This window comes from Molothrus aeneus, chromosome 6, assembly GCF_037042795.1.
Source record: "Molothrus aeneus isolate 106 chromosome 6, BPBGC_Maene_1.0, whole genome shotgun sequence".
NCBI lineage: Eukaryota > Metazoa > Chordata > Aves > Passeriformes > Icteridae > Molothrus > Molothrus aeneus.
Genome location: NC_089651.1, coordinates 24281316 through 24294035, shown reverse-complemented (window position 1 = coordinate 24294035; position 12720 = coordinate 24281316). Strand labels below are relative to the sequence as shown.

The following is a 12720-nucleotide window of genomic DNA, read 5'->3' as shown; positions in this document are numbered from 1 at the left end:
AGCCCAGTTGAGGGGTGCTGGTGGTGGTGAAGCTTGGGGTTCAATTTAGACAATGCACGTTCCTGTTTGCCAGATGCCAGGAGAATGCAGTACAGATAATCTCTGGCTCCCCATCTCTCTTCCTTGGTCCTGTCTAAGACTTAGGCCTTGCACAGTGCCCAGAGTGGGGCTGGCCTAAATGGAGACTCAGCTGGCAGAGGCAAGAGGAGAGGGGAGTTTGGGGTGCATGGCCCCTCTCTGTTCCCTGCCCCATCATTTTCCTGAAGGAGAGGAACAGCCCCCAGCCTGCCAGCACAAAAGGGAGCCTTGCTCAGGCATGCGGCTGCCCCAGGGAATGGGTTTGCACGTGCCTGTGCAAAAGCATGTCGCATGTCAGGTTTGTGGCTGCCTGGGGACCCCGCTGTGCTGCTGCACTGACCTCTCAGGGGCTCAGGGTCACAGCCTGCCTGCACAGGCAGGATCCACCTCATTAGAAACCCTAGCAGCAGACCTGTATCAGGGGTTTGGAGCAGACTGATCCCGCTCTCTGCAGTGGTGAAGGAGGCTGAGCCTTATCAGTTGGAGTGCCTCAGCCAGCCGGGCAGGGAGGCCCTGGCAGCTCTGGTTTCAGGCTGCAGGCAGGCAGTGATGCAGAGGGCCTTCTGCAGGGGAACAGGAAAGAAGCTTAATTCCTCCTCTGTTAAATGAGTGATTGCATTCAGGGGATGTGGGGAGGAGGCCATCAAGGAAAGCCAGCACCAAAGCACAGAGTGATCTCCATCCCCTGATGGTGTGGCTGCTGGGGGTTGTGTGCAGGACCACGGGGTATGCCCAATCTTGGGGTGCACATCCCAAGGAGATTTCTTGCTGCGTGATACCTCTCTGCAGCCACACATGGATGGGCTTTTGTGCACAGGCACATCCAGGCCCAGCGGAGGACTCTGCACGTCTGACCATTGTTCCTGATGGAGAAATATAGCTGGGGGGTGCTCGGAGGCCCCAGCACACTGCTGTAGCTGCCTGTGCCCTGCTGTGCACCAGGGGATGAGCCAGGCAGGACGGGTATCCCTTCCAGGGCTGGTTTTCAATGGCAGCGGCAGAGCGCCAGGTTTCTGTGGCCTTTCTCAGTGGCACAGCAGAGCCTGGCACTCGGAGAGGTGGAGCAAGGAGCAGGGGGAGGGAAGGGGGAGAGGAGACAGAGCTGGGAGTTGTTAACAGATTTGTTTTTTATGGAGTGCAGGAGTTCATTAGTGGACACAATCCAGATGGCTGCAATAAGCTGGTGAAATGTGATCCTCCTTTGGGAGCTGGAGCGTGCTAGCCAGGCTGTGAGAGGGAAGGGGGGTTGGTATGCTTGGGCATTCCCCAGACATAACCCTCATTCCTCACCCTTTCCCGCCTGTCTCCCCAGCACAGGGGAAGAGCCAGTCAGGGGAACTAGCCTTTGTCTCTTCTTGGGTGACTTGTGTTGCCCAGGGTCAGTCATGTCCTAGCCCATGCCTGGAGCTGATGGTCCTTCAGGGGACAGCTCCCAGGCCTGCAGTAGTCATGCTCCTCAGGAGCACACTTTGACCCCATGGTGAGCACATGGACATTTGGCTGCCACCTGACTTGGGGTTTGGCTGCAGGCTCTGCTGGACCCAGCCACACGGGGGAATGGGGACACCCTTGGGTGCCAAAGCAGCCTTTAGGCAGCGTTCGGCGCTCTTGACTTGTCGCCTCCCCTGCACAGGGAGACACCCCGAAGCACCGTGCTGAGAAAGCCAATGACCCCGACTTAGCTGCCTACCTCGAGAACCGACAGCACTACCAGATGATCCAGCGGGAGGACCAGGAGACAGCTGTGTAGTGCTTGGCGTGCCTTAGCCCGAGCCAGCTCATTCAGGATGAGAAGAGTACAATGCCAACTTCAGAGCTGTATCTGGCCCAACTGTCCCCAGATGCTAGCCTGCTCCCTGGAGATGGACGCAGAAGAGCTCTGCCCCAGGCGGGCTGGAACTCTGTTTATGAGGACAATGGATATTTCAGACTTGAAGCCTGATTCTTTGTGTGTGCCCTTCACCTCTCATTCACCACATTCCCTGCCCTAGGTGGGCTCTATCCTCCAGCCATGTTAGAGCAGGCCAGGCTGAAGCCTACAGTCACCCTTGTTCATGGGAGTAATTCCAGTGTCCCCTCCACAGGCTCCTACCTATAATCCTTATGGGATATCATTGCTCAGTCCTTCTCTCTGCTGGCAGTGCCCCTCTTTTAGGTGCTTGGCTAGGTTTGTGTCCTGTTCCTCCTCTCCTGTCTGGCACAGCTGTGGGAGGCACAGGCTGCATGGACAGACTGCGGAGGCTGTGAGCCACAGACTGCCCCAAAGAAAGCACCACAACTTACTGGCCCTGCTTTCTCCTCCCTCCTGGGGCTGCACCAGGTCTCTGTGTTGCCCTACCCAGAGCCTTCTGCAGCAGGAGGGAAGTCACTTGTGCATCCAGCCTTTCCTCAGAGCATCTGGGTCTGGTGCAGCTGGAAGTAGAGCAGCAGGTGCTCTCCTGATGGGCCTTGCGTGCTCAGTCAGCAGTCTGACTCAGGGCTGGGATGGCATGGAGGAAGGCTACCAAACCCTCCCACCATGCTTCTCTCCATGGGGCTGAGTGGAACAGTTTGCACACCCACTCTGCTGAGCATCTCTTTGTGAGCCCGCTGCAGGATAGTGAAGAGCTGGACTCAACTGGTGCAGTAGTAGCAGTGATGTCTGTTATATTTCCCAAATGCTGAGTTAGATTCAGCTGCCCTCCTTGCTTCAGTTTCCCCCTCAATGCTAGACTTCACACGGGGCTGGACGGGCAGTGCTGGGGTCAGTGCTGCTCTCAGGGATCTCCTCCTGTCCCCCAACCTGGCAACATGCATCCTCTTAGGCTGACTCCTGCTATTCCCCAGACTGGGCACAGGGCTTTGCAGGGAGCTCACCAACCCACGTGGGCAAACCATGAACTCACCCTCTCCAGTTTTAGTAGAAAGAAGGATTTGGATTCCCAGGAACCACCAGGGCTCCTAGCCCTGAGTCATGCCTACAGTGGGATGGAGTTTCACAAATCGCCTGTCATGGGGCATGAGGCACCACAATCCATCTTCCCTGTTGATGCTGTAAGCACTTGATGCCAAGACATCAAGCCAGGTCTTAAGCAAGGCTTTTGCAGAACTGAGTCTCTGAGACCAGGAGGTGCCCACAGAGGAGAAAAGCTGATGGCTCTGAGCCTAGCAGACCTGCTTGGCACTTTTGGGTGGGCAGTGGTTGTGAAGGGGGTTGCTGTTCACATCTTTGCTCTAGGAGAGGATACTGCTGCTGCCGTGCATGGTCTGTGCAGTCCCTTGGCACTGACATGCAGCTGTGCCCACTGGGTCATGCTGGATGGCACTGTTTGAATCCCTCCTACTACCAAGAAAAGGGTATAAGGATACTGTAGGGAACCAGAACACCCTTCAGACTTTTTGCCCAGGGGCAGGGTTTCCTTGAAGGATGGGGATGCTGTACTGGGGAGCAGAGGCACAGGGCAGTGCAGGGTGCCCAGGGGCCAGTGTCAGTATTGGCAAATAATAATAAAGTGTACTAATGCATTGACAGCTGGGACACTCCAGAAGTGCCTGGAGTTCTCATCAGCACTGCTGGCAGGCCACTAATAGACAAGGCACTGTCACTTCTCAGACGTCCACACCACTGCTGCCCTAGACAGGATACCCAACTTGGCCCAGAGGCATTTAAGCCTCAGCTTTTCCCTTTCTCCCTTATAGTTTTTCGTACAGGTAGTTGAGAGACACACTGTCCCCCTCCCTGCCTAGCCCCTCCATGCACCTGTGAGCTGAGTTGCTGTGCAATTCCAAGCCTGCTTATATTTTGGTGAAGAAGGAGGGGGTGTTGGTTACCCTGCTCCCTGAGGGCAGGGGTTCTGTGCAATACCTGGGTCTGTGTTTCTTAGACACTGTTGTAGGATTGTATTTTTGTAATTATGTGAGGATGCTGGCTCCAGCTGGGCCAGGGCCTGGCATGAGCCTGTATTCCCATTGCTTTTCAACTTTGACTGTTTGATGTTGTTGTTTCTTGCCATTGTAATAAAGAGATTGATGTTTTAGTTCCTGTCTCCTTGCTGCATCTGCAAGATTGCAGCAGGCATCGCACAACAGATGCCCTGCATGGCACAAACAAGGTTGGATCCCAAGGCCTCTGCCCCTGTCCAAACTTGGGGGTACTTTTGGGAGTTCCCTGCTGGCCCGCATCCTTGTTCACTTCCTAGCACAGCATCCTTCTGGGACTGTTGCTAGATACAGGGTCTTTGTCCTGAGGGACCTTCTCCTCCATTCTGCATCATACATCAATGCTCAGTATAATGTGGGAAAAGGAGAAAGTGCACTGCCTTCCCAAGTGATCCAGAAGGCCTTGGAAGTGTGAGTCAGCAGCCTGCTATTGCTCCCTGGGGCAAAGGCAGCAGCCCCAGCAGCTGCCACAGCTGTCAGTGGATACTGCAGCAGCATCCAGCCTCCAGTTTCAAAATGTCTGCTGGTGGTGAGCTGTCCCCAGTCACGCTGCTCTGCGGGAGATGAGCCTGCCGGGGGCTCTGCCTATTCATTTCCAGCTCCAGCAGGGAGTCTTGTGCTACCGCCTCCAGTGCTGAGCAGTGAGAGCAGGGATTATCTCTGCCACTCTGGTGGAAGGACCGCTCTCTGATTACAAAAGCAGAGGATTAGGGACACTTCTGCTTCCAGCCTCAGACTCATAAGGATGACTGTGGCTGACACACTTCTATCCTGTGGAGTTTTCTTTGAAAAAGGAGGTAATTGCAGTGGCCAATGGCATGCTGGTGATGGAGCCAGTGGGTGATGAGGAGCTGTACTCATACCTCAGACTTGTATTTCTTGAGGCAGTTTGGCAGCCTGCCTAGTGCTCCTGCCAGCCCCTCTCTGCCCGGAGAAGCAGCCGCCTTCCCTGCCTGCATTGTCCCTTCCACCCCCACTGTGCCTCTCTTTCATGGTCTTCAAACTTCAGCTCCTGCCCAGAGCTAATAGTGAGGATCGGTAGCAGGTGTAAGGCACACCAAATTGTCCTGGCCTCCCCAGGGACCAGGTGTACATGCAACTGGGAGGAGGGGGCCCGCTCTGCTTCAGTGCCCAGACCCCAGCATGCTGGCAATTGGCCCACATCTCAGCAGGGAGGCTGTCAGTAACCATGGCGATTGGAGTCTTCCAGCCGCCCCAGTGTCAAATATACCGTGGGGAAGAAAAGCAGTCCTGCTATGTGATCACTCTGGTGAGGAGTGTTGGAAGAGGGGCAGTGTACCTTTGGGGCAGAGTCCTGCCCTTCTCTCCAAAGGGTGTCAACATCTCCTCTTTTTCCTTTTCAGTCAGGTGCTGGGGGTTCAGAGGTCTGTCTGCCCTCCTGTGGGATGGAAGCACACCTGGGGGTGTAGGTATGTGTGCAGGCTGGAGAAAGCAATGCAAGCCCAGCCCCAGCTTAGCAGAGTTGGGGTGACAGCAGTGGGCCCTGTTAGTGATTACCTGGTACACACCTCAACAAGGAAAAGTTCATTCCTCTCCCATGCATGGCTGCATCCCTGCACTGACACTGCAGCAACATCCACTACCAGTTCCTCAAGGACCAGGCTTTGACCAGAGATGGAAAATGCAGAGCTGTCGTGCCATGAATTAGACTGTGACATTTTAAGAGCTCAATTTAAAAAGCTCAAGTTAACCAACTGCAGGGAAATGCACCTGTTGGTGCATTTGGTTGGTCACACTCCCTCTTTTTTCCTCCTTTCCTCAGTATGAGGCCTCTTTTCTGCAGTCAAGCACTTTTGCTGCTAATTTGAGCTGGAGAAGGAGCCCAAAGGGACCAAGCACAGCCACTGCTGAGTGATGTGCACCAATGCATCTCTGCTCTCTCACACTTGTCTCCTGGTCCCCTGGAACGGGTGAAAATCCACACAGGGCTTCACTGTACCTTATGTTGCTGTGCCCTGGGGACTCCAGCGAGATCTTCAGCTCCTGGCCAGAAACAGCTGAAGAGAAGCAGCAGTGCTTGTGTCACACCTAGTTCTTTAGCAGTTCTATAGGCCTTGCTTTGCTCATCAGAGTCTCCTGATTCAGACGTGCAAACCTGATGTACACCTAGGTCCTTCTTTTGTACATTGAAGTTTGTCTCAGCAGCTTCCTTCAGCTTGAGTTTAAAGGCCCAGCAATGGGGGGAGGTTACTGGCTTTGCTACCTGCCCAGCTATCAGGATCCATTTCTGCATCCTGGGCTCAAACCTACAGCCTGGCATCTCCAGATCCCTCGCCACACAGAGCAGTACCTGTTGCTGTGTGTGCAGCAGGAAGAGGAGATGACATGTTCCCACATTTACCAGCTCTCCTGAAAACCTCTGCAGATGTTTAGGAAACTGCTGGCAGACTGGCAATTAAATGTGGCACTCTCTTGGAAAGTGATTCCTGGTTTCGAAGCAGCTCATAAAAAACAGCCCCGCCCTGCAACTCCACCTGTGGCAGTCTTGCTCTCAGCAGACTTCTTCCAGGATAAGAGGTGGAGAAATGGCTCCATTCCCTACCAGAGCCCCATTTTTCTTGCATGACACTCTTCTTTCTGGCTGCTAACTCCGAAAAGGAATTGGCTTTGCTGCTGCCTTGCTCACCTCCCAAGAAAAGGTGGTGGATGGGGAAAGGAGCAGTCACATCTGCACAGTCCTTTTCATCCCCCATCAGCAGTCAGATACCACTGCTTGGTCCAAGGGCTGCAGCATGTCTGAGCTGGGGACAGGCAGGTGGGTCACAAGGGACAGAACTGGGGAGACGCTTGGGACAGCATGTAAGCGATGTGCTGCTCTGGGTGCTGGGCAAGTATCCCTTTCCTGGCAACTTCCCACGAGGGGCAGAGCAAGCAGAGAAGTGTGAAAAGTGCAGAGATTATGAAAGGTCTGTCCATTGATGCCAGTGGCCTTGATGGAGGAGGCATCCACGGAGCTGGTAGAGACACAGGGTGGTTCCCTTTACTCCACCGAGGTGCGGGGATGCCGCCGGGGCCAGCTTCCATCGGAACTCAGAGCAGCAGCCCCCAGGGGAGACGCTGCCCGGCTGTTCAGCTGTGCACCTTTGGCCACTCGTTGATGTTGGGGTGCATGGTCAGCTGAACCCGCACAGCTTCCCTGGTACCGCACCGCGGGTACGGGTTGGAGAGCGCAGCAGGAAGATGAGAGGGGACAAGGGACAGGAGCCGTGCCCCGCGGGACCTGACGCTGCCCGGGCCCAGCTCAACCCCGGCCGAGGGGCCCCCGCTGCCCCCGCCCAGCGGCCGAGGCGCCAGCCTGCCCCCGGGCCGCCCCTCCGCCGCCTGCCTTTGTGCCTGCCGGGGGGCAGAGGAGGAGCTTGCAAAAGTTTTGGGCTAAAAACCCACCTTTTTGCTGCCAGCCGAGCCCGACGTCAGGGGCCGCTGTGCGCCGCGCGGGGCTCCGCACGCGGCCGCCACACAAAGGCAGCAGCTCCGCGCCCTCCGCTCCGCTCCGCAGGTGAGTGCGGCCCCACACACACACAGCTCTCGGGGTCGGGCCCCACCGAGATGGGCGCCCCGGGCGAGGCGAGCGACGACCGCCCATCACTTCCCCAGGGAGGCGGCAGTCATCCAGGCTGAGGGCTCCCCGGAGCGGGATGGGGCTTTGCCGGGGTGGGGGATAGGCGCCGGCTGGGGAGGACCTGCAGAAAAGGGCAACTGGGGCCGAAGGACCGGGGGCGGTGCCCCCACCCCGGTGCGGGATCGTCTGAGAGGAGGCACGGAAGAGCCTGGAGATGCAGAAGGATGGAGTTCGGTAGGGAGTCAGGGCTCCTGGAAAGCAGGCGGGTTGAGTCAGTGGCCCGGTATCCTACCCCCTCATTCCTCTGGGGAAGCACCCCACACTGGTTCGGGGAGAACTCATCTAGTTGAGATCCTCCGATCGGAGCCCGGGGAGCTGCCCCGGAGCGGGGATCGACCGCCGCCCGCCTCTCCGGAGGGCGAGGGAAAGGCTCTACGGGGCTCACGGCACAGCATCTACCCTGAGGAGGGAGCAGAGGGCAGAGGTGCGGAAGGGCGCTGCCTGCTCCCCTCTCTGCCCTCAGCGCAGGGACAGAACCCTTTTCCCTTGGAGCACTTTCTCTTCGCTGCGAGGGGAAGGTGAGGCCGCCTGCTGGAGAGCCCCACAGCCCTCGTGCTTCCCTCAGCACCTCTAGGAAAGCCTCCCGGCCGTGCCAACGCCTTGGCTCACGGGCACATGCTCGGTGTCCCCTTTCCAGGCAGCAGGGAACTTCCTACTGTCGCCGTGCTTGTCGCTTCAGGCCACGGGCTTCCCGAGCGCTGGGCTGGTTCCTTGGGTGCCGGGCTGCCTGCCCGGAGGCTGGGAAGCAGCTCAGCCCGCAGTGGGAGGACAGCAGCCCTGCGCCCACCACCGCCAGAGCCAGCTGCAATTTGAGCCGAGCAAAGCCGAGCCGAGAGGTCCCACTCCTGGAAAAGGGCTGTGAGTGGGGGGGGACAGCCCAGCCCCTCTCCGTTCCCGGGAGCGCATGGGTCAGCATTGAGGGATCAGGAGCTGCGGAGGATGTGTGGGCCGCATTAGGAGAAGTCGGTGGCACTACCTGCCCCAGAATGGTGTCCGGAGAGAGGTCCAAGCTTTCCCATTGCAATAGTGGGTATTTGAGCTCTGCTTCAGCTTCACCAGATGATTTGCCTTTTTAGAGCTTTAGTTTCACCAGGTGATTTAATTTTTTTTTTTTAGAGCTAATCTAGATCATAAAAACCCAGAGCAGTAGAGGAGGGGGAGGGGAGAACAGAGACTGATGTTACGTGAGAGCCAGCCACATCTGAGGAGGAGAGAAGCCAGGGCCCCGCAGGGACACAGGAGGAGTAGGGCTGTGCGAGCCTGCCTGAAGGTGCTGTCAGCCCAGCCAGGAAAAACTCTTGTTTGCCTGGCTGTTTGGAAAACCAGTTGGAAAACTGCACTCCCTTTTCCTTATGAATGGTTTAGGATGAGCCATGACTGAAGGTCCCTGCAGACCTTTGCCTGGGGGAGGGGACGTGCTGGGCTGAGCCTGGGAGCAAATTCAGGGGTCCCTGGGGCTGTAGCTGGTCATCCCCTCAGAGGGTATCCTTCTAGCATCCCTCCATTTATATGGGCAGGGCCCCACTGCGCCCGTGGCAAACAGAGGGAGTCCGTGCCTGGAGGTGAGGCAGGGATGAGCACAGCAGCTGGGGCTGTCTGCCCTGGAGAAGACCATGTCAGAAGGGCCTGAGCAGAACGTTGGTGGGAGGGATGGGAGGTAGGTGCAAGGAGCACAGGGAAATGCTCTGCAGCAAAGGATGGGAGAAGTTAACAGAACACGTGAAACCAGGGTGATGGTGTGAATAATGTGGATGTCAGAGGAGCTACCCCATAAGAGCCGCTGCAGAAGGTGGGACAGGCATGTGTGCAAGTCAGCTCAGCTCCATCCTTGTCATCTGTAACCAGCCCATCTTGGCTGAGCCCTTGTCCCCTTTGAAGGCAGATGGGTGGGAGCAGAGCTGAGCTGTGCTGTGCTCGGCAGGATAGCTCCCAGCCAGGCTGGGTGAGGGGGAAGGCAGATCTCAGCCCCACAACTGTGCCCTCAGCCAGCCACTCTGTGTAATTCCCTGTGACAGTTCAATGCAGAGCAAAGCTGGCAGCTTGGCGGCGGATGCATGAAAGGTGAATGCACTGGAGCCTGAGTAATGTGGGATGCTGCTCTCTCTGGCATGCTGCCTGGGGAGCCCAGGGCAGGGAGCAAATGCTGACCCCGGGCTCTTCCCTTCTTTGATGTCCCCTGGGGCCTGTGGTACATCCTGTCCTCTACAGCCCAATTCTGCAAAGCCCATCACAGAGCCAGGGCAGGTGCCGTGTATTTTCTGGATGGCTGCTGCCACACAGATATGGGTGGCATCTTAAAAGGCTTTGGGGGAACAGAATGGAGTCTCCAGATTTCAAACGCTGGCTCTGCATGCCTGCACTCCTATTCCCACTGAGAGCAGGATCTGGGACCCCAGTGTGGGCAGCAACATCCCCCAGAGTCTTGTGGTGGCAGCCAGAGAGGAGCCGTCACATGGTCCAAGGCCACCAGGACAGGGGGACAGGGCTCGATCCCCAGAGCTGAACCCTTATGTCTGTGCACCCTTGTCCCCAACCTGCTCCCAGGTGTGTGCACATCTGCTCACCCCCTGCATGCATGGGTGGCATGGGCAGCGGGCTCCATACCTCCAATGAGCTCCCACATTGGTGGATGCTTTTTTTTGGTGTTTAATCCACTGATATAACTTTCAGACCTCTCACAAAAGCAGGTTTGTTTTCCTGGGATTTTTCCTTCTCCCTGGCATCCTCTGGAACTGGAGTAAGGTACTATGGGAGCTGTGTTCCCTGGCCCCAAGGCTCTTTGGTATGGGGCAGCAGCCTGCTGGGTCATGGATAAAGGATCCATAGAGAAATATGAGGGTAAGGGCTGGCAACTGTAGGTCCTTCCCCAGATGCTGTGTGGGCTGTGGGGTTCCCATGGAGAGCATTTCGACCACATACAGGGCACTGGGGTGGCTACAGGGGTGGGAACAATCTCTCAGCTCTGCAGCTCCCTGGTGGGAGGCAGTTGTTGAGGTACACAATCAACCTTCCTGTTGCAATTAGTGAACATAGTCTTACTGGGTGACACCAAGCAGTAGCACACACTCACGCATGTAGGTGAGTGTGTGCTACTCCTGTCTTACACAGGCTGCCCACAGCCCACCATGCCCCGCCTTGACACCACATTGCACCCCAGCCTCCAACCCACCCAACTCTCTCCTTCCTCAACAGGCAGGATGCAGGTTCAGAGTCTCTTCCTCCTCCTGGTGCTGATCCTGGTGGCTGCCACCGCCGAGGCTGGCAAGAACAAGAAAGGTGCGGGGCAGCCTGGGGCAGGGGGGCAGTGGGGCAGAGTGGGGCACGCTCCCCTGTCCCTGCAGAGAGCACCCACTCCACTTTTCCGCACAGAAAAGACAAAGAAGGATGGCTCTAAGTGTGAGGACTGGAGCTGGGGACCCTGTGTTCCCAACAGTAAGGACTGTGGCCTGGGCTACCGCGAGGGAACTTGCAAAGGTGAGAGTAAGAAGCTCAAGTGCAAGATCCCCTGCAACTGGAAGAAGAAATTTGGAGGTGAGTACATGGAGGTGGGGACCCCCCTGTGCTGGGTGACCAGGGCTAATGTCCCACCAGGTCCTGGCTAGTTCTGATGCCTCTCCCCTCTCATCCAGCTGACTGCAAGTACAAATTTGAGAGCTGGGGAGGCTGCAGTGCTCAGACAGGCTTGAAGACTCGCTCCGGAATCCTGAAGAAAGCCCTGTACAATGCCCAGTGTGAGGAGACTGTCTATGTGACCAAGCCCTGCTCCTCCAAGATCAAGTCCAAGTCCAAAGGTCAGTTCCCACCACTCGTGTCCCCAGAAGGGTCCTGTGGCAACCCTGGCCAGGGGTTTTTCAGAGATACCTTGGCCTATTGGGGTTGGCTTTGCTGGATTCTCTTTCCTTTGCACTGTGAAGTCCAGCTGCTGGCAGGGTGGGAGGTGCTACTAGGAAAAACCCTGGTTCCCCCACAAACCACTGCCATCTTTGGTGGGATGGGAATTCCCTGCTTTCCTCACTAGGACTGATACAAAAGGTGGTTTGGCAGGGCAGGAGGCTGCCTGCAGGGACGCAGCCACTGCGCCGTGCTCAGCCAGCCATGCTGGCTACATTTCTACCACAGCAGTGTCTGGAGGACCGTGAGCTGCCAGCAGATGCACTAACTCTTGTCTCCTGTGCTTCTTGAATGCAGCAAAGAAGGGCAAGGGGAAGGACTAGAGCAGGAAACCAGCGTCCTCATCGGCCCCTCAACACAGTGTCTACAGGACTGGATGTCCAGCTGTAGCTGGCGCACACTACAGTCTTCCTCCTCCTCTCCTTACTCCTTCCCATGACCTCCTCTTTCACTGAGATGCCTTGTTTTAATCATTAGTGTTGTAGAGAGCAAACCCACCCACCCTGCAGGATAGGCTGCCTCCTTCCTTGCTGCCCCATGGGCACTACCTGTGCATCCTGCTCACCTCCTCTGGGCTGGTGTTGGGGTTCACTGGGATGTGCTCAGAGAGCTGGGATGGAACACACATTTTTCCACCCTCCAGCACAAATGAGTTGCCTTTAGCACATACTTTTGCAAGCCCAGGAGCCTTCTTGCTCCTCCACCAGGTACCAGTGCCAGAGGGAAGGGCTGGGTGTTGAATGCCTAACTCCATCACTGAATCTTCTCACTCAAGGACTGCTCTCACCTCAGGGGGTTTATTCCAGCATCCCTTTGGCTGGGGCATGACTTACCTGCAGCAGTTGAGGAAAACACAACCATCACCCTGAGAAGCAACTGTCACTTGTAACCATGTGTCCACGCTGGGGCTGCAGCCCCTCTGCCTTTGCCATGCCAACACCAGTGCTGGGTGGGAGCTCTCCTTTTGGAATTTTTCTTTTTCTTTTCCAATAAAAATCTTTTTTAAAAAAGTATCAGAATTCCCCTGTTGTCCCCACAAAATGCTGCTGTGCTGGAAGCCCCAGCAAACCCCAGTTTTGCTGACCCCACTGGCACCAGCAGTGAAGTTACCATGCAGCTGGCCTGGGTGCCACATGCACATGGTCCTGGACAAAGCACCAGACCCCTCACAGCCTCTTTGCAACAACGCTTCT

At 56.5% G+C, this 12720-nt stretch overlaps 2 protein-coding genes across 6 annotated transcripts in view; both read left to right on the top strand.

The window, feature by feature from the left end:
- DGKZ (diacylglycerol kinase zeta) overlaps positions 1-4094 on the top strand; it is a 54558-nt gene extending 50464 nt beyond the window's left edge. For all 5 annotated transcript variants that reach the window (XM_066551434.1, XM_066551433.1, XM_066551436.1 and 2 more), the window contains one exon: positions 1712-4094. In XM_066551434.1, coding sequence (XP_066407531.1) covers positions 1712-1828 — 117 coding nt within the window. In that variant the 3' untranslated portion in view covers positions 1829-4094. The remainder of the gene's footprint in view (positions 1-1711) is intronic.
- A 3311-nt stretch (positions 4095-7405) lies between these two features.
- On the top strand, positions 7406-12538 carry MDK (midkine). Its single transcript, XM_066552210.1, has 5 exons — positions 7406-7513; positions 10829-10912; positions 11006-11167; positions 11266-11427; positions 11825-12538. The coding sequence occupies exons 2-5, from the start codon at positions 10834-10836 to the stop codon at positions 11848-11850; spliced, it is 429 nt and encodes a 142-aa protein (XP_066408307.1). The 5' UTR covers positions 7406-7513; positions 10829-10833; the 3' UTR covers positions 11851-12538.
- Positions 12539-12720: the final 182 nt, after the last annotated feature.